Source organism: Salvelinus fontinalis, chromosome 29 (genome assembly GCF_029448725.1).
Source record: "Salvelinus fontinalis isolate EN_2023a chromosome 29, ASM2944872v1, whole genome shotgun sequence".
Classification (NCBI taxonomy): domain Eukaryota; kingdom Metazoa; phylum Chordata; class Actinopteri; order Salmoniformes; family Salmonidae; genus Salvelinus; species Salvelinus fontinalis.
This window is the reverse complement of record NC_074693.1, coordinates 43,703,280-43,730,645: the sequence shown is the minus strand read 5'-3', so window position 1 is coordinate 43,730,645 and position 27,366 is coordinate 43,703,280. Positions and strand designations below refer to the sequence as shown.

At 42.7% G+C, this 27,366-nt stretch overlaps 1 protein-coding gene and 1 long non-coding RNA gene across 7 annotated transcripts in view; one reads left to right on the top strand and one right to left on the bottom strand.

Annotated features, from left to right (window-relative positions):
- Positions 1-13,895, bottom strand: part of LOC129828027 (protocadherin-19-like) — a 76,090-nt gene extending 62,195 nt beyond the window's left edge. For 2 of the 6 annotated variants that reach the window (XM_055889431.1, XM_055889432.1), the window contains exons 1-2: positions 10,604-13,895; positions 6,542-6,896 (exon numbers count right to left, since the gene is read on the bottom strand). In XM_055889431.1, coding sequence (XP_055745406.1) covers positions 6,542-6,896; positions 10,604-12,750 — 2,502 coding nt within the window. In that variant the 5' untranslated portion in view covers positions 12,751-13,895. The remainder of the gene's footprint in view (positions 1-6,541; positions 6,897-10,603) is intronic. The other 4 variants (XM_055889433.1, XM_055889434.1, XM_055889435.1 and 1 more) reach the window with 3 other exon arrangements.
- Positions 13,896-18,011: 4,116 nt separating this feature from the next.
- LOC129828026 (uncharacterized) lies at positions 18,012-26,559 on the top strand. Its single transcript, XR_008755236.1, has 3 exons — positions 18,012-19,026; positions 19,995-20,082; positions 23,527-26,559. It is a non-coding gene; the product is annotated as an uncharacterized LOC129828026 (long non-coding RNA).
- Positions 26,560-27,366: the final 807 nt, after the last annotated feature.

Here is a 27,366-nt window from a genome sequence, read left to right as displayed (position 1 = left end):
AATAAAGAAAATCCCTTGAATGAGTAGGTGTGTCCAAACTGTTGACTGGTACTGCACATGACTGTGCATGAATGTTGAAATTTTTGTCTGTTTCGCTGTCTGACTAACTGACTGTCAGACTGACTGATGGTTTTGCAAGAACGTTCCCAAATCCATGGCTCACTCACAAATCAAACCTTTCTCGCTATAATTCCTGCGCTCATCTGCCAGTTACTCAATCAGGGGCTTCAGATAAGATGCTTCACTCTCTCACATCCCTCTGAAGAGGAGACATTAAAGCACGCAAAGGTTCGCCCCTAACTCCTTCAACAGATAAAACACACTAGCATTTCAACAGTTCAACTTCAAGCAGCCAAGAATCTGTCAGTTGCCACTCTGTAAAATCTTTGTTTCGCTTTTTCACCACCTGATTATTCTCTTTTCTTCTTCCTGAGCTTCGAAAATCCCCTTTTGAAATTGTTTAAATGGTACTCCCTCATCAGAGCTTTTTCCTGGAGCCTGACTGAGATTTCTTCTCAGCATAAAGCCCCTCAACGAGACAGCATGCTTTGACCTTTACTTTATCGTATGGATTTAGGGATGATTAATTGGATTAGGCTGATGAAATTTAGAGAAATACAAACGCCCTAGTCTGTTGCCTCGATGGGCGTCATGGAAAATGTAAAAGTCTGTAATTCGCAACATATTAGCCCGCCATATGTGTTGTCACATGTATTAGTCAGTGGCTTAAAGAGGAAGGCAACCAGATTAGAGAAGACAGACATTTTTTCTCAGAGAAAGCTAAGTGAGATGGAGGGAGGGAAACGGGGGGCTTGGATCGTCAAATTACAATGGAAACATCACAAGACCAAAGACTAAACGTAGAGCGGTTTGAGTTTGTCAAACCAGACCCAACACTCTAGTGAGAGGCAATAGGTCAGGCACAATCTGATTAGCAAAAACTCAAGATGATGATCAAGACTGCTAACTGAAATTAGCATACTGACTAAGTAGCATTTGATCCAGCATCCAAGCCTGAATGACCAGAGACACGACAATGTGCTTGGAATTGAGTTTTTTTTCTTGATTCCTCTATGGCTTTCATCGGTAATGTCATTATATTTTTCATGGCAGAGCTGCAGTCTTTGTCTGTGTCTCAAATGACACCCTAATTCCTTTAAAGATCACTACTTCTCACCAGGGCACATAGGCCTCTGGTCAAAAGTAGTGCACTGTATAGGCAATAGGGTGCCATTTAGGACACAGCCAAAGGCCGCAGCTCTGCCATAAAAAAAAGACAATGACGTTACCGATGAGAACAATAGAGGAATCAAGAAAAGGCCCTGAATTCCAAACACATTGTCGTGCCTCTGGTCATTCAGGCTCGGACGCTGGATCAAATGCTACTTAGTAAGTTTGCTAATTGCAGTTAGCAAGCTATATGTTTCAAGGAGACATGATGACAACCCATTAGAAGTGAGGAAGAGGGGGGGGGGGGGGGTGATTGGCAGGCCCAGCAGATGTGAAGTATGTGTTGACAGCATGATATCGACTTTGCATCCTCAATATGGCATGTTGGAATGTGTTCTGTGCATATTGTCCTGATGTGAAGGGATTGCATGGGGGGGGGGGGTGATGTGCAGGCATGTTGAATATGGAACCCAGTACCACTCCCCATAGCCTACATATTGCTGCAAGAGAGGCGATCTTAGAAGACAGTTAGTGATTGACAAATTGCGGTAGCTAGCAACCTTGGGTTTTGTTTACAGCGTGGAGTTCTGTTGTTGACTGGGAGAGGAACAAATTCAAGACACAGTAAAAGAAATGCCTTTTGTTTTGCCAAATGCTCCAAGTGCCTAAACTCGTCACACTGCAGAAAGCCCCAAATTGAACTGTACGCCGTATGCCACATGCTTGCCGTCTTTCAGGTAACAGAATGGGAGCATCTGGATGTGAATTTACCTCAATTAGCATTGAACTAAACTTGGCAAAAAAAATATCGAACTGGAGAATAAAGGTCTGCTAGTTTCTCCACAGAAAGTCTCACACTAACACCAGGGAGCACAAAGACTGCCTCCCTTTTTTCTATTTCATTGAACACCATAATGAAACCCAATAAAATAAAAAAATATCCAATCTGTTTCCCGCATAAGGATGAGCGTAAACTGAATCAATACCAGAGATAAGTTATTTTCTTCCTGCTATATTCATTATCTGGAATCACAGGAGGAGATATAAGAAAGCCACAGTATTACACGTTACACGTTATAGCCAAAGGCCATTCCTTTACTGTCTAATTGTCTCCCCCACCAACTGATCTGCTATAATTAAGCCATGGAAGAAGAAGAAATTAAACCAGCGACCTGTTGTCTTTTAATCTGCAGCCACAATCACAGGCAGGTCAGCCAAACATCTCTCAGCTGCTAATACATAGGTTATTCCTGTTCAACTACCATTTCACCATGTCGTTTCTTAGTACACCTAGCTTGAAATAAAGTACGATTAAAAATCTCTCTCTCTGAAGTAGGATAATACAACCCGTGGCAACAGCCTTGGTTTCTCTAATGACTGCCTCGCCTGGTTCACTAACTACTTCTCAGATAGAGTTCAGTGTGTCAAATCGGAGGGCCTGTTGTCCGGACCTCTGGCAGTCTCTATGGGGGTGCCACAGGGTTCAATTCCCTGGCCGACTCTCTTCTCTGTAGATATCAATGATGTCGCTCTTGCTGCGGGTGATTCTTTGATCCACAAATACGCAGACAACACCATTCTCTATATATCTGGCCCTTCTTTGGACACCGTGTTAACAAACCTTCAAACGAGCTTCAACGCCATACAACACTCCGTCCGTGGACTCCAACTGCTCTTAAATGCTAGTAAAACTAAATGCATGCTCTCCAACCGATCGCTGCCCGCCCGACTAGCATCACCACTCTGGACAGTTCTGAATTAGAATATGTGGACAACTATAACTACCTAGGTGGCTGGCTAGACTGTAAACTCTCCTTCCAGACTCACATTAAGCATCTCCAATCCAAAGTTAAATCTAGAATTGGCTTCCCATTTCGCAACAAAGCCTCCTTCACTCATGCTGCCAAACTTACCCTTGTAAAACTGACTATCCTACCAATCCTTTACTTTGGCGATGTCATTTACAAAATAGCCTCCAACACTCTACTCAGAAAATTGGATGCAGTCTATCACAGTGCCATCCGTTTTGTCACCAAAGCCCTATATACTACCCACCACTGCGATCTGTATGCTCTCGTTGGCTGGTCTGTATGCTCTCGTTGGCTGGTCCTCGCTACATATTCGTTGCCAAACCTACTGGCTCCAGGTCATCTATAAGTCTTTGCTAGGTAGAACTCCGACTTATCTCAGCTCACTGGTCACCACAGCAATACCCACACGTAGCACGTGCACCATTAGGTATATTTCACTGGTCATCCCCAAAGCCAACACCTCCTTTGGCCGCCTTTCCTTCCAGTTCTCTGATGCCAATGACTGGAACGAATTGCAAAAATCACTGAAGTTGGAGACTTATATCTCCCTCACTAAATTTAACTGTCAGCTGTCAGAGCAGCTTGCCGATCGCTGCAGCTGCTCTGCAGCTACACAGCCCATCTGTAAATAGCCCATCCAACCAACTACCTACCTCATCCCCATATTTGTTTTTGTTTTTCTGCTCTTCTGCACATCAGTATTTCTACTTGCACATCTTCATCTGCACATATATCACTCCAGTGTAAATTGCTAAATTGAAATTACTTTGCCACTATTGGCCTATTTATTGCCTTACCTCCTTACTTCATTTGCACACACTGTATACAGATTTTTCTATTGTGTTATTGACTGTACGTTTGTTTATCCCATGTGTAACTCTGTGTTGTTGTTTTTGTCGCACTGCTTTGCTTTATCTTGGCCAGGTGGCAGGTGTAAATGAGAACTTGTTCTTAACCGGCCTACCTGGTTAAATAGAGGTGGAAAAATACAAACGACTTAGTACATGTGAGACCCATATACACCAATAACACAAATCCTATAACATTAATGAATCTCCTAAACTCAAATCCTCATTATTACATATGAAGTCTTTCACTCTCCTGTTTTCGATTATTCTTTTTTTTCCTGTTAAGTCAAATCCTAATGCCATTATTCCATGTGGCTCGGCTTAGAGTTCATACAATAAGTTGGAAATAAACAAATATGATGCCCTCGTGTAAAATTGTAAAATGGTGGTTGACTCACAGATGATTACAGGAGCGCCCTCGGACCAGGGTGAAGATGAACGTTTTTGAGGATAAAGCATGAACCTTACTAATCACAAAAGTGCCCCTGTGTCCTAGCTAGACCTTGTGGAGTCAAGTGGGCTTGCTCACCATTACAAAGCTGTTATTGGTAATTTCACAGATGCACTGTTTGTTTGCGCTCTACATTAATGGCTATGCAATTGCACTTGACAACAGTTTTTGTAATTTAACAGCAATGTGTGAATATTTAGCTACTGTCTTCTAAATGTCAGAATGGAGAATAAATATTTGGCTTTAGCTGCAGCCTGCTCGAGGGGGAGAATGCAAACACACACATGCACATACTCCCTCTCGCCTCTCTCTCTTTCTTCACCCAGCTCATCTATCTTTCTTCCTCTTTCCCTCTCTCCCTCTCTCCCATTGACTAACAGTCAGCACCTCCTCTCTCCGTCTGTCCACAGGAAATATGCACAGGGTCGCGGTCAAAGGGATGTTTGTCAACGTCATGTGGAAGGCGGAGCTGCGACAGAGCTTGCATGTTAAGCAGACCCTCTGCCTTTATCAAGCCAATCACAAATGCTAAAAAAAATTACAAATGCGGTGGAGCCCAGACACCTGGCATTAAGACACTCTCCCCTCCTCCTTTCCTCCATCCCCTAACGCATCCCTATCAGACACCTCCAAGCTTTGCATATCAGAATCTCAGACCTTATTTGTCTCCCTCTCTTCTCTTTTTCATTAACAGAAACAAATAAAGGCCTCCCTAATCCCACAGACAATGTTAGTTTTTTTATTGGATGCTTAAGCCTTCAAGACAGGCTACTCCACCTGGATTTTACAACCACACAGTCATTTCTTTGTGCCTGCCGGACTGAAGTTTTTTTCCTGTGTTTTGCTCATGGAGAGGTCTGTGACCTGAATGCTACCCGCGGGTACATAAAGGCCTGGCCACGGCATGGCGGCATGCACTTGTTCCCCCCTACCAGCGCTTGAATTTACAGGACCTCTCTTTCTCTCCTTCTTCCTCTCCCTCCCTCTCACTCCCCTTCTCTCTGGCTCCATCCGTCCCAGACAGTCTGCAGTAAATCAGCGTGGCTGTAAGTGGGGCCTCATCGACCCCGCGGGATCCGATAGGTGCTCAGATCCTCAGTGGATCAGCCAATCAATGGCTCAATAACTGTTCTTATGTTTCTGGTTTTGTTTTTAGGCATTTCCACCCTTCTCACTGAATGCCAAACGAGGATTGGAGTCATCAAATGTGTGATGGGTGGGGTTGCTTTATTTGGGACTGAACAGGATTGTGAGAACCCCCTGCCCCCCTGAGGGCCATAGAAATAGGTCAAGCTAGAGAGGATGTCCAAGGAATCCAATAGACTAGGGCAGAGGCAAAAATCTATACTCTAAAGACCAGCTAGTCGGTGTACACTCTTGTCAGCTTAAATAGCCCACTCGAGCGAGGCCTTTGCTGTCTTCAGCCATACATCGCTACGTCAATACAATCAACCCTATGCATAGTGAGTTGACTATAGCTCTATAATAGCTGGCTGCGTGGGGTGCAAAGCTGCAGCCTTGGCCTTGACTGCATGACTAACACTGGAGCCTATTGGGCCGATTGCACTGTTTGCACATGGAGCATTTAAGCAATGATTATTCTTCCTTCTACCACATGTGGGGGAGCTGATTAGCCGGGTCAATGCGTCTGGCAGGTGTTCAAACTCCTGTTCTTTTGCAATAGCTCAGCTCACATAAAACAAGGCAGGTAGGTGGAAGCCAAATAATCAATTTTGTCATGCCTCCAAATTCGCGCTTGGCACGGCTCGCTCTTATCCACAGGTCAATCCCTGTACCTGGGTAAACCTCTGAAATGCCGTGATTTATTTCTCTCAAATGCCGCTACTAACGCACAAGACCACACATGGCTGATCAGATTCGATTTCAAACGAGTAGGAAATGTACCGTTACACTGAGGGTATAGAAGTGTGATCTGGTACGTTTCTGTTGAGAGAACATACCTGGTCAACGTGACCATTCATTCACATGCACCAGGTGAACCCACAGTGACTGTTCTCCCTACTATTTTATACCCCAAAATGACTATACTCCCACTGGAAGCTGAAGCACAATGCAGTCATGACTAGTGAGACTAAGTCAGAGTTGACCGGACATGTCTTAACCATCACTCTCCCCTGTCCCATACACCCAACCCCGTACATCCACCCACGGTCCCCCCTCTTCCCAAGGGCATTGGCACAGATTGGCACAGCAGCAACAAGCCGCAGGGACAGATCAGAGCGAACTAAGCGTGGTCTCACCTCAGGCAGTGGCATGCCGTTGATGATGAGGTCAGGCTGCTGGGGGCCCTGCCCGCTGGCGAAGGAGTGCTGCTGATAACTGCCGTGGTTGGGTGCAGCATTGCGTGAGTTCTGGTTGTCCACGTTGATGAAGGTGCTCTCGGAGCGCCTGCAGCCCAGCGGCAGGCTCTGCTGGTGGTAGTCGAAGTAGTTGAGGGAGGAGGTGAGAGATGAGCAACTCACCACGTTCATCTTGTCCGTCTCCTCCACGTCGCGCGGCACGAGGCGGATGTCGTTCTTGCTCAGCTTCTTCTTCTTGCTCGACTTCTTCTGGCTGCCGTACGAGTACTCCGCCACCCTGCGCAAGTAGAAGAAACTGAACAGACTCAATAAAGCAGTGCTCTGTTGTATCTGCCTACAGGCAAACGCCGTTCAGTCAGAGGCGCCCCGCCCGGCCATGCCAGGGTGCTGACCGAAAGGTCCCGTGGTGGTGGCCAGCTCATTGGTGGGCATTCGGGGTAGAGAGAGAGAGGAGCCATGTTCAAGTGACCCCAAGCCTGACCGCCTTCCCCATGCCACCAATGGAGCCATCATCCCTCATTTGTTTGCGTTTGCATGCTCGGCACAGTCCACGTCTCACAAACAACAAGCACACACAATGCAAACATGCCAAACCACAAAAGCACACACACACAGCAACAACAAGACAACAGACAATACTGAAGAGCACCAACCAAATTTTGCAATCAAATTTAAAGCAGAGCCCCACTGCTAACATTAATTCCCCTTTTTCTTTCATTACCAAGCCATGCCCACTGGCAATATGGAGTACAGGAAAACTGTAAAATCAAATTCATTTAGAAACTAGTGTCTGTGGCCGTTCCCTGACTGGAGCAGAGCATTTTGATTCTAATCAGCCCAAATGAGAAAGCCGGAGATTCTTTATTGAAAGGATGCTGCTGATGCTCGGGCTGGAAGAAGACAATTTTCATTCTCCATCCAGGCTTGTAAATTCTTATGAGGGGAAGTTTTATTTTAAGCAGAATCCCTCCTGACCCGAGCCTATTCCTCTGAGTTTTTAACATGTCGAACATTTGCATGGACTCCCACTCTCCAAGAATCTATTTTTAGCCCTGGTTGGATGGATTGTGTTATTTACTCTTGTTTCTACCCTGCATCTAATAAAACTTGAGGCCCTGGCTGCATATGCTGAAATGCACATGTAGGACTCCCCCTGTCGTTAGTATTTATTGGATGTGTTCTCCTTTTCATTTAAGATGCTTTCTGGGTCTGTTCCTCCTTGCCTTCATTCTGGAAAATAAAAAAGTCAATAGCAGCCTTGGATCTCAAAACTGTTATTTCTCTCTCGCGCGCGCACGTGTGCTCTCTCGTCTGAGTAGGGGCGAGAAGAGACTGTGAGGGTCAAAAAAGAGCCCATCGTTCTCTCTAGTACTCCTGGGCACCAAATCAAAAAAATGGACAGGAGAAATCCTCCCGACTCAAAGAAAATGAACAATAAATTGCAGATAAGCACTGCATAGGTTTGAGGTGGTAGCTAGCTACTCAGGAGCACTGCACATCAATATAGATTAAAGTACCCAGCAGGAAGAGGATTTTTATGCCACAAGACAATATTTTTTTAAGGTGAAGGTTAGGTGGTGTTGGGCAGATATTATTTGATTTAGCCTAATTTTTTGTTTGATTGGTTGCTTGTTTTCTTGTGTATTTTTATTACAGAAATAGAGCATTGTGGGTCACATTCAAATGAAAGAGCGTGCTGGGAAGTCTAGTAGGCTCTGTTTTTCCCATGTGACAAAGACAGACATCTTTGAAAAAAACAAGATATAAAATGCCCTAAATCCCCTTAAAATTGGCTTAATAAAATAACTTATGTCCAGAGTCCTTTGCCTCACGCTCTAAGAGCATTGGTTTTTCAGAAAACAAACAGACGTTTTTATTCCAATGTCATTATTTACTGTCTGTGTGCTGTTTGTGTTGACAACAATGTGACTTTGAAACTAGAAGCTATGTGACATAACAAGTGAGGCCCTAGGGTTTCTATCCATACCGTACATAGAATATTGAACGTAAAAGTGATCTTCTACTATGAGAAACCCTGATCAAATCTACATCTCTGAAGAATAAGGGTTGGGGAAACATGATGTGGATATCTCACTAACCATCACTTGATATTGAAAATCCGTGAGTGCTTTAGATTTTAAATCTACAGTGACTAATATTAACCATAATCCATGATCGTGTGTGCCTGAGAAGGTCCCCACTTTTTTTGAAAAATAAAGCTGTCTGCACACCTTATGTGATTCTAGGTGAATAAAGGAGAAGAAACTCAATATTTGACAAGAAACTGCAACACAATGGCATTCTTGTAGGCTATGCTTGACAGCAGGGGTTCCCAACCTTTTTTTTCCCAAAGGTCCCCTCAATAATTATTGTTTATTGAGGTAGCCTATATTAAATATAACACTAATTTGATTTGGTTCAATTTGAGGAACATAGCAAAATGTTGTTTTGAAGCTCATTTCTACGCAATTCTACGTAGTTTAACATGACCCATGACATATTTTAAGAAGGCTATTTAATGAATATAATAATAACATAAGGAAAATAAAGTATAGACCCGATTTCCCCAAATATTATTCTGTTAACAGATATGTTTTATAATTATAATTTATATGAACCCTCAACTTAATTTTCTGTATTCTCTTTGACAGAAAGTGATTTGATCAATTGGTAGTGACAGTCACACATTGTATAAAATGACTTCCCAAGCAAAGTCCAATGTCTTTGACTCCTGGACTTTAGAAGGTCATAGTTCAGCTTCTGATTGTCATAGAGACAAACCAATACTCCCATGTGCATCAGAGTCCCATCTTCCTCTGGCATTTTACAGCTTGTTTCTAGCCTAAAGCATTGCAGATTTATGCGTCGTTTTCGATCAAGGATGGTCAAGGAAGGTCCCGAGCATCCCATGAAACGTTGGCGCCACGTTTTGGGGGGCACGCCCCCTGCGTTGGGAACCCCTGCTTCACAGTGTGTTTAATGGATCTCAACCCAACATTTTCGTCAATAGTCTTTTATCCGCTAGAGCTTACTGAGAGATGTGCATTTGCCATACTTTATGGAAGAACCATACACGGTCAGCCAATTGCCGCACGTTTAAAACGGCCTGATGTAGCAGCACGAGTAAAATATGAAATATGATAACAGCTCCAGGTTTAAATCCACAAATGCAATTTATATGGACATTTTAAGTGGTAATGTAGCACAGTGGTAGGTGGTCGAGCACAAGGAAATCAAAGTGGGAGCTGATGCTTTACAGATTGACGAAGAGAAGCATATTTTTATTATGATGATCAAGATGATAATGTGCTACATAATAGTGTCTGTCTCCTTCTGAGGCATAGTCATACATAGAGTAGAGGCATAGTGGGTTCAAAGGTGGATGACTTATTAGTTTTAGTAGTATTAGTAGTAGATCCCTCTAGCATGAAGTGTATTATTATTATTAGGCTATCATTATTGAGTGTATCATTATGATTAGTAACAGTAGAAATATTATTTATATAATTAACATAGTAATAATGATAATGATGAGTATTATGTCATCGTTCTCACAGAATGGTAGGGTATGCTGTCTCCTTTAGAACCTTTGGGAATAATATGCGCCATAAATTCGATAGCTGTAAAATGCAGCTAATTGACCTAATCTAGCCAAGATTATTAGTCCTAGGTAATGGTGAGGATTTGAAAAAAAAGGAGTAAGGCAAGGGCGCTTGGTCTAGGAGTCCATAAGCCATTTTTGCTTACCAATTCTGAGCACCTGCATTCCTTAGTAGCGCCTAACATTCAGGCCCCTGGACATGCACTAGAAATACAGCTACGTGCACTCAATACCAGCCTGAACTCACTCACACACACACACAATTATGCGCACCACTGAATGGATACCAAAATGCGTAAATGTAGGCCTATATGGAGGAATAAAATAATCAATAGGCCTATAACCATGACTGACTGAAACACCAAACTAATGAGATGGATATGAAGGGCTGTTTTCAGTACCTGCAGTTGTACGTTCGGATCTCCTTGTTATCCCTTTTGCACTTGACTGCCACAAAAATCATAGTGACAAACAGGATAGCAGCAATAGAGCCCAGGGCAATGATGAAGATCAACGACAGGTTTACGGGTCCAATAGATTCCTGAGCGTTCAGGTCCGGTGAGAGGTAAACAACAATGTATGCCGAGGCCGACAACGACGGTTTCCCGTGGTCGCGTGCCACCACTGTGATCTCGTAGGTCGACTTGACCTGCTCTCCGAACATCTTGGTGGACCGCACCTCTCCATTCACTTGGTCTATCTCGAAGAAAAGCCTGTCCCCTTCCGAGATGGTATAGGTCAGCCTTCCATTCTCCCCCTCGTCATAGTCGTCGGCCTTGACTTGGGTCACCAGGTAACCCACTCCTGCGTTTCTTGGAATGGATACCTCCGCGGTACCATTTACCAGGGATGGAGTGGTCATAACAGGTGTATTGTCATTCACATCCAAAACGACAATGCGCACCGTCGCGTTACTGGATAAGGACGGATTCCCCTGGTCCCTGGCCAAAACTTTGAAGTCAAAAGTCCTAGTGTACTCGTGGTCGAATGATCTCATGGAATAAATACGCCCTGAAGGATTTATGCTGACATATGTGTTTACGTCCATGTGTTTAATCTCACTGGGCACGATGGTGTATGAAACTGTGCCATTCATGCCCAAATCGGGATCTACAGCTGACACAGCCAGCAAACATGAGCCAGGCAGGTTGTTTTCTAGGACCATCTCTTGGTAATGTGGTTTTAGAAAGTGGGGAGGGTTATCATTTTCATCTGTGACTTTCACTACAAACGATTTAGTGGCGCGTAAAGGGGGGGTGCCACTGTCCTCTGCTTGGATAGTTAGATTGTACGTGTCCCTCTGCTCTCTGTCTAGCCTGCCATCGACAAGGATGGTTGAGAAGCTCTCGTATTCCTGGAGCCTGAAAGGGACGTTGCCTTGTAGTCTACACTGCACCTTGCCATTCGCGCCCGCGTCCTTGTCTGAGACCCTCACTAATGCAATAACGTATCCACGAGGCGCGTTCTCACTAACTTCAATCAGCTCCGTGTTCACCGACAATAAACTAATGACAGGTGGGTTATCGTTCGCATCCATCACATTGACAGTGACTTTACAATGAGCCGGAATCGAATTGGGACCTAAATCTTTGGCTTGGACATCAATCTCGTAAATATGGGTTGCTTCATAATCCAAAGGGCCATTTACAGTGATAATACCGGTTCTAGGGTCAATTTTAAATACGTCTCTCGTTTTCTCGGTGACGTAACTGTTAAACGAGTACACAACCTCGCCATTAGTTCCCTCGTCAGGGTCTGTTGCATTCAAGTCAATTACAAGTGTATTAATCGGAGAGTTCTCCATCACGTTCACTGTATACACAGGCTGGTCAAAAACTGGATTGTTATCATTCGAATCTATTACTTTAACATTGAGCTGGACTGCGCCAATCTTTGGGGGGTCTCCACCGTCTTCTGCACTGATTTCGTATGAATAGTGAGACTGGGTCTCCCGATCTAAAGATTTTTGAACTACGAGCTCTGCAATCTTGGACCCGTCCCCCCTAGTCTTAATCTCCAGCCCGAAGAGCTCATTCGGGGTGATCGAATATGATTGCACACCGAAGATCCCCGAGTCCGGATCGCTTGCCCCCTCTAGGGGGAACCTGGTACCAGGGGAGGCGTTCTCTGAGATTTCAATGTCAATGTGGTTTGTGGGGAATCTGGGCGCATTATCGTTCAAATCCACAATTTCAACTTTAATGACACATATCTCCATAGAGTTTGACATCACCTCCAGAGAGACAGTGCACTTTGTCGTCTGTCGACAAGCCACGTCCCGGTCTATTTTCTGATGTGTGAGGAGAAGTCCAGCCGGGCTGAGTTCCACCCATCGCGGCTCTGAATTCGAGATGACCCGCAAGTACGGCGCCCGCGGTGCAATGGCAAATCCTTGCGTTTGTGCGTCCTTTGTCACGTTTCCAATGATATACCCAGCTTTCTGCTCTTCGTTTATCGAGTATTTCAAATTAATAACAGAATCAACCCCAGTCCAGCATAAAATAACTATCCAAATAATTTGTATAAAATCCATCTCCCTGGCGTACATTGTACCTGTTGATTTTCCTTATATTTAATTGGGACCTTGTATGATCACGCACACATATGCATGTCAGAGATAACGGGCAAAATCATCCAGTTATCTCATCGAAAAGTTATCCAGGGAATACGTTTTGATAAAAGAAAAGGCTCGTATATGATATAAATGTTACTTGATTATATCGATATGGTCTACTTCATTGTACTCTTCTGATAAAAACCACATTCTCCAATCTGCTGCAGCGCGTGAGGTTTTGGGGAGGATAGAGCTTGGAAAACATTCTGAATGATCTCAGAACACTGATTTACCCATATCAGGCAGTTCATATCAAGCAACAACTATAGCGACTGACACGATAAACCCAACCATTTCGATGCAGGGTGAAAAACCATGCAAAAAAGAATTGTTTAAAAATCAAAAAGGGAGGAACAATCCGACGAACAGGTATATCAAAGGATAACGTTCAATGGAGATGAAATAATTGGCTAAACATTTTCCAGTTAAATTCTTCCCAGCGTCATGATTCCAGTACCAAAACCGCAAGGCGCATTTTAGACAAACTGGATTTTACGCATACGTTCCATCCATGCATATTGACGAATTTTTTTTCAAGTTGTAATGACTTTTCCTCTTCACTGGGCAATTATATCACACCACATATCCGATTGAAACGTAAAAATGAATCCGTACTGAGAAAACCCCCTGAATAGCCAAAGTCCAGTTATCGAACGTCGACCAAAGGATGCTGTTGCCGGAACTAGTCTTACAATGCTATTAGTGAAGACCACAGTTACCTTTTTATTTCCAGGCAAGCATTTAGAGGCTTTACTTTCTCTCTCAAAGTCTTGTAGCTTATTTTACTAATTAATTTCCTTGGATCTCACACATGGAGACACCGAACACACTCCGCGGCGAGATATGGTCCATATCAAATCCATTGTGAAAATATATAGAGATAAAAGGATGTTATACCGTCACAATAAGAAGCAATTCGTTTCAAGCTTGCAGCAGAGCAAAATGCATGAAAATATCCGGCCTGAATGAGCTAAAAAGCACCACTCGTTGTCAGTAGGCTGCTAGTTGACTCCAATACGCGCTCCCGGCTCCGCTCGCGTCAACAGTACACACTGCCCCAATGCACAGCTCAGCGCCTAGCGCTCAGTCTCAGGACCCGCAATCCCCTCAACCAATCAGAGGTTACACAGGAGGTTTGGATTTGCTGGTGGGTGGGGCAAACTACAGCAACGAAAACTCGGCCAACTACCTGCACACTTCTACAGCTGTAGATGGAATGGGTTAAGTCGTGTGGGTATAAATAGGCTACATTTGTTTACTTATCACTCGATGTTTATTATGTATTTAAAGAGATTGAGCAGGATCCAAGCCTAGTACCGTAGTTCTAATTAACTAACACAGACACACACGCACGCACACATGTATATATATATATATAGCCTAACGGTTAGACCTCTTGGTATGTTTACTATATTTAATATTTCAGGTTCTCTTTGTGTTTCTTGTCATTGCAATGCAATCGGAGTGTTTACATGCTTTCTTTTGAAATACCGTGTGTGTATTCAGGCTTTTCCCAAAATGTAGCTGCATTTTCTATTGGGATCTGAGTCCAATCCTTCAATGATGCTATGGCTTTATGTATCGAAATAATATTTGATTTACACGTGATTGCTGATGACATCCGGATGATATAAGCTTTATTTACATAATGGACGTAGTTTGTAGCCTATTTTGTTAAAGTGGGTAGATTTGATCATGAAACGCTGTAAAGCGGTTCATTTTGGCGGCTTCACACTGCTTTAGATGCGCGAAATGTAACACCAACCTTTCTTGAGGATCAGGTAGGTGTAGTTTGCCATGTAAAACGAGGACAATTTGTTAACGATACAATGAGGATAAGTGTCATGTCGCATGTTATTTGTGGAACATCGTGTCCGTATTGCCGGACAATGAAACAAATGTGCTTCTAGTTGCAGCCTGCAAACTCCCCCTCTATCGCACACGCATTCAGGCAGAGTGCGCGCCACACGCACGCACACACACACACACACACACTGCATTCCTTAGATGTGAATAAAACGACATGGTCACTAAAATGTATAATTAGGCCTACAACAACAAAACAATGCGATTGCTTTGATGTAGCAGCATGGCATGCTCTAATTAAAAATCATTTGCAATTATTGTTTATGATACTGCAGTCCTTCTTTCTCTTGAAAGGAACACTGTTGGTGTTTCATACCAGTCGATCTCTGATAAGACTAGGCTACTTCGATCTGCTTTTGGGTGCAAACAGCAATATAACTTCTCACGTCATTCCGTGGAAATGTAGGCTATCCTACTACCTGAGTGGCAATAGTTGATTGTTGTATGAATAGCACAGAAAGCATACATATCTTTGTTTGCGTCATGTCTATACAAATTGGCCAGGTCTTATTCGTAAAATGACAATTTGTTTGAGGATACGATAGACTGCGTGCTATCCGTTGACAAAAATGTAGGTTATTTACTTGAATTGGTCATGCAGCCTATATATTTTTTGGGGGGGCGGGGGGGACGAGTAGGCCCTGCATGTCTGTTGTAAGGCATATTTGTCCCTCGTGTGTTTTGCTGCCTTCTCACTTCTCCCCTCTGGTAAACATTGTTGCAGACAACCCAGACCACATCGAGTGCTAACCGGTTTCAAAGTCACAAGGGTGACACCTAGCGTCCTTTTGCTGCTTGGCTCGGTTATTGACATTGACCCAACTACATTTATGTCAAACATTTTGCCTATTGTTTAAATTGCTGCATAATTTTCTCATTGTCGCAGACCAACTTGCTCTGAGATATGCGGTTTTTTTTGCTTTTCAGTGTTTTATTCAGTTTGGAGGTAATTTGTTTCATTTATTGTTTGTATTAGGCCTACAGGTGTTTATTGTTTTGTCATGATGGTTTTTCATTATCGACATATTTGTCCACAAGTTATGCTTGAAAATACATGTTTTGTATTACTCATATCTTACTTGAGATGTTCTGAAAATTAAAAATAGCCAAACATCAAAATATACTATTAAACCATCTTTCTGGAATACAACACACCCCAACAGTTGTAGCTATTTTCATATTTATTATTCTCAAGCCTCAAACAGCCATCCGATTCCAGAGTGGGATAACTGTTATTTTCAAATTACAGGCTGTACATTCCATTGTGGTAGTTGCCAAAACACTGGTTGCATGTGAAATACAGTATGAATCACAGTACCTTTCACAGTCATATGCCATGTGAAAAAAGAGGCTCTATTAACACACTAATCCCTATAGATCTGTAACATTATGTGGATATAGAAAGTGCTTGATGGATAGATTTTAATTGGAGTTATTTTACATAAAAAACTGCCAACTGTAGGCTACTCTTTTCTCTTTTAGTCTCTATAAGCAAAACAAGCTTTCATAAAAAAAGTACCTTCAGATAGTATTCATACCCATTGACTTAGACAGCCATTTTCAAATCTTGCCATAGATTTTCAAGACTATTTCAATCTAAACTGTAACTAGGCCACTCAGGAACATTCCATGTCGTCTTGGTAAGCGACTGCAGTGTACGGTTGAAGTCGGAAGTTTACATACACCTTAGCCAAATACATTTAAACTGAGTTTTTCACAATTCCTGACGTTTAATCCTCGTAAAAAAAACCTGTCTTAGGTCAGTTAGGATCACCACTTTATTTTAAGAATGTGAAATGTCAGAGTAATAGTAGAGAGAATGATTTATTTCAGCTTTTATTTCTTTCATCACATTGCAAGGCATTGAACAACTTCTCTGGTCTTTGTGGTATGAATCTGTGTTTGAAAGTCCCTGCTCGACTGAGGGACCTTACAGATAATTGTATGTGTTGGGTACAGAGATGAGGTAGTCATTAAAAAATCATGTTGATCACTATTATTGCACACAGAGTGAGTCCATACCAACTTACTATGTGAGTTAGTAGCCCTTTCCTGCAGTTAATCACCAAAAATGAGCTATTTGTTTCATAATTAATAAAGATTATTGACCAAGAAAAACTACTAAAATCCAGTATTTCTATGTCAGTCTTCTGTGATGCATGTAATTTTGGGATGCAAACTCTAAATTGAATACATTTCAACTCTACAGCTGACATGTTACAGGTGTCTTCTTTTCTCAAGCCCATAACCATTTGTGTGAGGTGTATACTTTTATACCAATAATCACTCTTTGTGACCGTGATGGCTAAGGGCTGTTCTTAGAAATGATGCAACGCTGAGTGCCTGGATACAGCCCTTAGTCGTAGCATATTGGCCATATACCAAAAAAATAAACAAGGTGCCTTATTGCTTTATAAACTGGTTACCAATGTAATTAGAGCAGTAAAAATAAATGTTTTTCGCCATACCCGTGGTATACAGTCTGATATACCATGTCTGTCAGCCAATCAGCATTCAGGGCTCAAACCATCCAGTTCATAATAAGGTACATTGCTGGTGCTTTTACAAGACATAAGCCACTGGGTGGATACTGAAGCTAGATACAACACATTTTTAATGGACAGGGAATTAAAACAACCATAGGTGATGGTGGGGCTTTTTAACTCAAGGTTTTTATTTAAAACATGTTGCATAGCAAAAGGTCTGCATATCAGCCAGAGGATTTTATACAGTATAATATTCCATTTGAAATTGTGCACAGGTTGATAAACAAAGTTGCTGTGTCATAGGAGAGTGGAAGGGAAACGAATCAATAATTTCAGTAGGCTAGCCACTCTGTCTCCATGAAAGTGGTGGCATATAACATAGGTGATGAGTAATAGAGGGGAGGAGACTACCGAACAAATTACATTCATTTGTTTGTCCTTTTGATTTTAATGATTTGAGTGCTTTTTTTAGTGGTTGTAAACATAACTGTTTACATTTTCTATGCTAAGTATCGTTGTATCTGTATAACTTGGTCAAAGCAATATATTGATTTCAGACACTAATCTACTAATCTACTGTATATCCTTCTCTATCATCTAAGAGGAGATGATGGCGATTGACTAGGCTACTTCTCCCTTCATTATTAGTATGACTTTTTATTGTTTCAAAGTATAATTACCCAGAAACCTCCAGCTCTCATGAACAAAGTGGCCATGAAAATGTGTTTCTCCACAGCCACAAATATTGGACCACATGTGGAGCACAGTTGGCACACCCCTACAGTGCATGTGGGGGGGTGGAGGGGGGGGGGGGGGTGTTACTTGTTTGCAGTTAAAGGAACCATACCTTATGGTCTTGGGTTCTGTTTACCTATGAGTCATGACGCACACCTAGATTTAATTAATTCGTGCTAATAATAGATTGGAATACATATCTTGAGTCTCATTCAGGCTTTCATAGAGGTAGATATGGGTCTGTGTCGCTCTCTGTTGTATTAAAAAACACATTTAGAAATGTGTACTCTCTCTATCATACTTCAAAATGGGCTCTACCTTTGACAGACAGACTACAAGGGTTTGGTTGAGCTTGCGATATGTAGTGATGCATACGAATTGGGTTTTAATCCATCTTGACTCTATTATTTTTAATGGAACAGAAATGACCGTCAAAGGGAGTGAGGTACACTTGCTGTTGTGCGGAGACTTGAGACAGTCAGATGGGTTCTGCTGTGACGATAGACTGAAGTGGGGAGATGAGATGGCTCGCTGTCAGAAAATGCAGAGACTTGACTGCACCTCGACGCTTTGAAGCCGGGGAGAAGAAAAGTTTGCTAATCAGAGATGACAAAGGCTTGTTACGGTCCTTCTCAAAGGGTTGGAAGTGTTTGAGGCAGCTCAGAACTTTTTCTTTGTACTTTTATAGTGTACCACCATTGTTGACATTTGTTACTCGCTCTCTGCACTGTTATCACCTCTTTCTAACCCTATGTGAAGTAAAGCATTGTGGAGGAGCATGATGACGGACAGATGGTAGCAAAAGCTAGGCTAGTTAGGGCGAAGAGGAGCATATCTATACTTTTTTTGCCCGGAAGACTTGAACCTCCACAGTTTCAAAGTACAGAGAGAATGATTGATTTTGTCTCTCTCAATTTTTTTTCTCTCCACCAAGACATGTCTGCATGGCACACGCTTCTGTAGGCTGACTCCTCTGTCCCTGCTGCTTGGTTCGAAAGGAATAGCTGAGTCCCTCTGACGCTGCGTTGGCACTATCCTCACCCCTCGTCGCACAGCCCACCCCACCTGTCCATGCCGGTCTGCCCGCTGAAGCTTGGCCTGCACTCAGACACACGCCTTACAGGTAGCTAGCGGAAGACAGAGACCAACAGTGGAGCGTTGATTCGGAACGAGCAAGATGGTTGTGCTTGTTTTGGCTTTTAGAACGAGCTTATTATTAGTCTTCATCCACATGGCATAGCGAGAAATGTATTCCCCCTCACTGCCCTGGCCAGATGCTGAAGGCAAACGAAGTGACAGGCTTATTCTGTCTACGGGCTCTGTCCATTAATAATGTTATGCCTTCCGCTCCACGCTATGGCGACTGTGATGATACATCCGTTAATATCTCCTCTACTCTTTTTATCAGAGGGCACAGTTTTAAAAGCACTGGTATGAGTTGGAGAAAAATGTTTTTTTCTTATGCTAATATAACCAAGCATGTTGTTGGTTTACCACAGTCCTAGAAGCACTGCTAGGTGGATTCCAGTTGGAAACTATATACACTGAGTATTCGAAACATTAAGAATACCTGTCTTTCCATGACATAGACTGACCAGGTGAAAGCTATGATCCCTTATTGATGTCACTTGTTAAATCCACTTCAATCAGTGTGGATGAAGGGGAGGAGACGTGGTTAAAGAACGATTTCTAAAACTTGAGACAATTGAGACATGGATTGTGTATGTGTGCCATTCAGAGTGTGAATGGGCAAGACAAAAGATGTTAAGTGCCTTTGAACGGGTTATGGTAGTAGGTGCCAGGCGCACCGATTTGTGTCAAGAACTGCAACGCTGCTGGGTTTTCACTCTCAACAGTCCATGCCCCGAAGAATTGAGCCTGTTCTGAGGGCACAATGGGGGTGGTGCAATTCAATATTAGGAAGGTGTGCCTAATGTTAGGTATACTCAGTGTATGTCAGCATAACAGTGATGTTGTTTGGCCACAGACTCCAGTTAGATAACAAAATACTTTTATTTTTCTCAATATGTCACTATACCTGGGATGTTGTCCTTTTGTCAATTTTCTGATGTTTTCTTTTGATATTATGAGGTTGACAATAAGCCATGGTCTGGATGGAAGCTCGTTGATGATGAAAGGCACAGGGAGTTCATCCTGGCTTGGTGTCCCTCACCCAACGGTAATACCACCCTTCTCTCACTTCTCTGTGTGGCACTCAGGGTTTGAATGAAGTGGATGTATTTGTGTTTGATGGCATGTAACTATTACATTCAGAGTAGTATATGTGATGCAATCTATTTCTGGTCTTTGCACCGTATTCCCTATTTTCCAGGGGTTTGTTAGCATCCCATCCCACTGGGCAAAAACTGGTAGCTTCACCATTGTTTCCACGTAATACATTATTTATTTATTTTTTACTTTGAATTCATGTTAGTTGACATCTCAGCCAAATGTACATTTACATTTAAGTCATTTAGCAGACGCTCTTATCCAGAGCGACTTACAAATTGGAAAGTTCATACATATTCATCCTGGTCCCCCCGTGGGGAATGGACCCACAAACCTGGCGTTGCAAGCGCCATGCTCTACCAACTGAGCCACACGGGACCAAATGTACATCAAAACTATATGTTGAAATGACGTCTAATGCCCAGTGGGATGGCTGGCGTTGACACACAATGTGGTTTTCTCTGCCCGTCATTGGCACGGCAACCAGTAAATTTGCATTTTTTTGCATGTTTCTCTTATCAAATATGTCATGGATTTCTGGAACCGTTCTCTCGCAGATTTAATGATCCAAATGTTATCCCCTCTATCCCCTATTGTTTTGGCACAGGATGGGAATTATGTGCAGATGGTATTTGTATGGGAATGGCTCTATTGCTCTTTAGATTGGGAATGAGATGCAAATGAATAAAGAAATATTGTTGAGTCTGTGTGTTTGAAATGTCCAGGAGGGTTGGTAGGGTTCCTGGTCATCAAACGCTTCCATGATTAAATACTGTATCTGGTTTGTCGATATTTAAGCAGTTAATAATTAGTCACCGAAAAATCTATTTGCTTCTGAAATGAAACATGTTTAAGAGAGATATGCTCTATTTGTGCATGATTCATCAGAATATTTATGCGTTAGATGACAATTAACAAAACTATGCAGTCTGCCTAAAGGTTATGGCTTAATGTTCTCCTACAACTGCTAAACTTAGAAGATGTTGGACTAATTAACCACTATTATATCTAACCTCCTCCCCCAAATAGTTGAATTAGCTCTTTCTTGTAGTCAATGTGCAAGTATTTGGCCTTGAAAGTTTACCAACTGAAAATATTGGATTTCATAACTTATTCATCTGACCAAAGACAGGTTAGAGTATAATGAATTATGTGTTTTGGCATATCGATTCACTTAAAATAAACTATTTTCATTGAAGACATTTAGTTTTCTCATCGATGTATCCCTTTTCCCTCTAACTGTTTAGCTGGGCCCTTATTTTAGTACACATTGCAAAAAGGGAATTATAAGCAAGCCAAAATATCTTACTCTAAGAAGACGATTAAGGAAAAATATATTAAAATAAGATAGTTGTTTTTAGGTTAAAATAACCAAAATTATCTGCCATTGACGTTAGATAATTTAGCTTGGTAAGAAAAAAACAACAAACACATTTTAAGTTAAATATCACTCAATATAAGATATTTCATCTGGCTTAGATTTAATTGTTTTGCAGTGCAGGTCAATAATGCCATGAATCAGAACCCAACTCAGAATGAGTTTGCCCTATTGATGTCTGCTAGCCCTGAATAGACCCCGTGTTATTGCTTTGCCTGTGTTTTTGAACCCTGATATTTTGCATTCCTCCAACCGGTTCTGTAGCATTTAGCACAATAGGCCCAATCACACACACAATGCAGGCCCAGAGATTTTGATTTTGATCAGATTACCCCTATGTGCAAAATCAGTAGGCTTTGTTGTGAGGGACACGGCACCTGAAAAGAAAGCCACACAAACACAACGTCCTGAATGCACAACGACCCGGCTCTATAGTCATATAGGGTGCGTTGTTCACCTGGTGCACGCACAATTAAATTTGCTTTGTGCTCTGTGTGTATATTCAGTGTCACCCTCCCTGATTCATTGGGTAACATGGAGCATGGTAACACCTAAAACAGAATCGGGCCTGGGTGGGGCATGCCTCTCTGTCTAATAGCATCTCCACGACCCACCACGGGAGCGCTTATCTACGTATCCCCTCGGGTGTGTTTTACAGCTTTTTTTCTAGTCAAGACAAATTAGCGCTTTCGCTATCAATTGTGTTCCTCTTAGATGCAGAAAGGCGGATGTTGGTATTATAGAGATATATTGCATTATTTTGAAATCGATGGAAGGTAGATACTATTATAGTCTCTCTATGTATCTGTACTGATCCATGAGCTCATGCTTCATTTTAAAAGGCCACACAAGTTAAAGGCCATAAACAGGAAATTAAGGATAAAGATGTCATTGACATGAGCCTAACTACAGGACAAGAGCAAAGTATACTGACTAGTGGCTAAATCCGCCAGCATGTGTAAGTGTGTTTGTGAATTGATATGTATTTACGGCACCGGGGGACTTAAGTCTGAGAAACATATTGACTGTGTTCATTTTCCTCCCTAAATCTGTCTCTATCTAATTAATATCTAAATATCTCGTTCATGAGCAGCTGCTGTGGCTGATTTATATCCTCAGTAATACTCTAAATCCCTCTCTAGTCTCAGTTGGCTATTGTGTGGCTTATCAGGAGGACAAGAGGTTATAGTGACAGGGGATAACCCACCCCTCCCTCTTTGACACCGGGGATTGTTAGTGTTTTGTTGAGAGTGGAAACCAGGGAAAAGCTTTGTTGATATTTTCTTGCCTCATAATACTTCTGATGAACTTTCACCTTTCCACTGTCCACAGCACTGTGGTTAACACAAGTGTGTGTGGGGGCGGGGGGGCACGCCCCCCGCTTTTGGGCCACACATGTGTTTAGCACTTTTGATAAATGCGGCCGCGAGGAGGCCCTCGTGTTTATTGCTTTCCGTAATGTGCCACCGGGCTAGGCGGTATTGCGCTATGATTGTGCCAGGTTTAAATGTTTCACTTCATCACCTTTGCCGTCAGACTCCAGCAGGGCTCGAATGTACACTTCTGACAGGCTCCGTACGGCAGGTTTAATCGGAACCTCTGTTTATTTCTATAGCCCCTTATAGCCTCATCAACCAACCACGCATTCACTTCTCTGCTTCTTAGCCTATTGGTGCTCTAAGCAATGTAGACCTCCCACACTGTGGCAATAATGGATGGTTCACTGAGTATTGGTTACGGGAGATGTGTGTGTGTGTGCACACAGAAAATAATGTCATGTTATTTTATCCCCATAAAACCTGACAAACCACCCCAGAGACTGATCTGGCTTAGCATTCAGTGGCGGTGGTGGGGATTGTTTGCATTGCTATGATTGGCACAGGTCTGCTAACTTGGCCTCGTAACAGCGTTAGCCCCAGCAGCACTGCAGTCTTTGGGAGGGCTGGACAGTCCCATTTTGTCTTCCCTGAAGGAGGGTTATTAATTGTCCCTATGTTGTATGTCGTCTGCCTGCAGAGATGCCGCCTGCGTTTCCCTGACATTCTGAATTCCAAGCGTGTATCCCAGAATGCAATTAGTCTTCCGCCATTGGATAGAGAGACACACACGTCTGCTAGCCTGGCACCCGGCGCTGGAATTAAGGTAAGTGAGGAGAGAAGAAAGAAATCAGTATGGAAATTTGCCCCCTGAAATGCAGCTGGCGAATAAAAGGTGGTTTAGGGAGCAAGCCGAGAAGGTGGCAGTTCCCTTTGCAGATATCTGAGGTGTAGAAAACAGGAGGATACAGGGAGATTGCTTTCCTTGGGAGACCCATTTTTCCTCCCTTGAAGTGCTGGGGGATTAAGGAAATAGCATATGAAAGGCATGGCATTCTGTTTAGTGTAACCTAATTGCACATGCAGTATATTGAAAAAGTCTGGGGCGGCCAGATTGTATTTTACATCATTGTTTTTTTTTAGATGTGTCGGGGCTCAGCTTAGCTCTAATATACGTATGCTTCGGTTTGAACTCAGATGATCCACACAGTTTTATCTACAATGCAATTGCATCCTTGACCTCATTTCTGTTTGCTTCTGTTTACATAGGGATGTCTATGGCCAGGCCAGATGAGGTAGAACAGATACGATGACTGTATTTGATACGTTAAGAGAGACAAACATCTCATTTTTGCATGCATAGTTCAACAATAGGTCAGAATGCCACAAAGTCAACCCTGCTCTCCTGGATCGTTCTACCTTTTTATCCCCTGTTTTCTCTCCCAGTCGCATTTTACTTCGCCCACGGTGTGATGTTCTGCATCCTCGAGGCATTTTCTAAACGGCTAAACTCACTAATACCCATCTCCCTGGTTTTGGGCCCTCTGGAAATTGCTGGGTCCAGTCCTATTGGCTTCATTATCTGAGGAAAACACAGTACCGCCGAAGCTCTCGTTCTCTGTGGCCGACGTGAGTAAGACATTTACGTGTGTTAACCCTCGCAAGGCTGCCGGCCCAGACGGCATTCCTACTCATGTCCTCAGAGCATGTGCAGACCAGCTGGCTGGAGTGTTTAGGGACATATTCAATCTCTCCCTATCACATTGAGTGCTTTGAGAGGCTAGTTAAGCGATAGTGCAGTCGCCATCATACCACACACTGCCGGATCCCATCTGGACAAAAGGAACACGTAGGTAAGAATGCTGTTCATCAACTACAGCTCAGCCTTCAACAACATAGTAGCCTCTAAGCTCATCACTAAGCTCAGGCCCTGAGTCTCAGAGGTGAAAAAGTATTAAATTGTCAAACTTGAGTAAAAGTAAAGATACTGTAACAGAAAATGACTCGAGGAAAGTCACACAGTAAAATATTACTTGAGTAGAAGACTAAACGTATTTGGTTTTAAATATACTTTAGTATCAAACAATTTTCTTAATTTTTTACGGATAGACGGGCACACTCCAACACTCAGACATAATTTACAAACAAAGCTTTTTTTTGTGAGTCCGCCAGATCAGAGTCAGTAGGGATGACCAGGGATGTTCTCTGGTTAAGTGTGTGAATTGGACCCTTTTCCTGTTCTGCTAAGCATTCAAATGTAAGGAGTACTTTTGTGCATTAGGGACAATGTATGGAGTAAAAAGTACATTATTTACTTTAGTAATGCAGTGAAGTGTATTGAAGTAAAAGTATATATTTTTGAAAATATAAATAGTAAAGTAAAGTACAGGTACCCCAAAAAACTACTTAAGTAGTACTTTTACTGAGTACTTTACACCACTGCTGGGTCTGAACCCCACTCTATGCAACTGGGTCCTGGACTTCCTGACGTGCCGTCCCCAGGTGGTGAAAGTAGTCAACAACTCCTCCGCTACACTGATCCTCAACACAGGGACCCCACAAGAGTGCATGCTCAGCCCTCTCTTGTTCGCCCTGTTCACCCATTACTATGTGGCCATGCACGTCTCCAACTCAATCATCCTGTTTGCAGATGACTCTCCAGTGGTAGGCCTGACTACCAACTACAATGAGACAGCCTACAGGGAGGAGGTGAGGGCTCTGGCAGAGTGATGGCAGGAAAATAACCTCTCCCTCAACGTCAAAAAAATGAAGAAGCTGATTGTGGACTTCAGGAAACAGCAGAGGAAGCACGCCCCCATCCACGTTGATGTGGAGAGTTGACAGTGGAGAGGGTAAAAAGCATCAAGTTCCTCGACATGCAGAGTGACGGCAACCTGAAATGATCCATCCACACAGGCAGTGTATTGAAGAAGGCTCAACAGCCATTGTTCAACCTCAGGAGGCTTTTGAAATTTGGCTTGGCCTCTAAGACCCTCACAAACTTCCACAGATGCACCATTGAGAGCATCCTCTTGGGTTATATCACCACCTGGTAGGGCAACTGCACCGCCCACTACCACAAGGCTCTCCAGAGGGTGGTGCATACAGCCCAACGCATCATCGGGGGCAAACTGCCTGCTCTACAGTGTCACAGAAAGGCCAAGAAAGGCCAAGAAGATAATCAAGGACCTCAGCCACCCGAGCCACGGGCTGCTAACCCCTAACCCCACCATCTAGAAGGCGGAGACAGTACACGTGCATCAAAGCTGGGAATGAAAAACAGCTTCTATCTCCAGGCTATCAGACTGTTAAACAGTCACCACTAGCCGGACTCCACCCAGTACCCTTCCCTGAACTTCAGTCACTGTTTCTAGATGGCTACCACCCGGTACTCAACCCTGCACCTTAGAGACTGTTGCCCTATGTACATAGTCCTTAATCACTGGTCACTTTACTAATGTTTACATACTGTTTTACCCACTTCATATGTCTATACTGTATTTTAGTCAAGGCCTATACTATAAAACTACTGCTGTTCTACTCACCTTTTCTATTCACACGATGCTCGTTTTAATATTTCTATATTTCTTACTTCCTTTCTGTACATTTTGGGGATTTGTATGTATTGTCTGTTATTACTGCACTGTTGGAGATAGGAACATAAGCATTCATTTTAATTCCAAAACGATATGTATCATTTTTCAGAAATGTTGATAAATTAGCTTTTATTGTCGGAGATTGGTGTGTTTTTTCACTATCTAATCATGGCATGGGGTTTTTCAATGACAGACATGTAATTGTTTTAAATCTATCACTTGATGGTTACATTTCAGAGAGACTAATATACAACATATTAACGCTATATATAGTACCAGTCAAAGGTTTGGACACACCTACTCATTCAAGGCTTTTCTTTATTTTTTACTGTTTTGTACATTTTAGAATAATAGTGAAGACATCAATACAATGAAAAAACACATATGAAATCATGTAGTAACCAGAAAAGTGTAAAACAAATCAAAATATATTTTATATTTGAGATTTTTCAAAGCAGCCACCCTTTGCCTTGATGACAGCTTTGCACACTCTTGGCATTCTCTCAACCAGCTTCACCTGGAATGCTTTTCCAACAATCTTGAAGGAGTTCCCACATATGCTGAGCACTTGTTGGGTGCTTTTCCTTCACTCTGCGGTCCAACTCATCCCAAACCATCTCAATTGGGTTGAGGTCAGGTTATTGTGGAGTCCAGGTCATCTGTTGTATCATTCTCCTTCTCTTGGTCAAATAGCCCTTACACAGTCTGGAGGTGTGCTGGGTCATTGTCCTGTTGAAAAAGAAACAATAGTCCCACTAAGCGCAAACCAGATGGGATGATGTATCGCTGCAGAATGCTGTTGTTGCCATGCTGGTTAAGTGTGCCTTGAATTCTAAATAAATCACAGACAGTGTCACCAGCAAAGCACCCCCAAACCATCACACCTCCTCCGCCATGCTTCACAGTGGGAGCCACACATGCGGAGATCATCCTAAGGACAGATT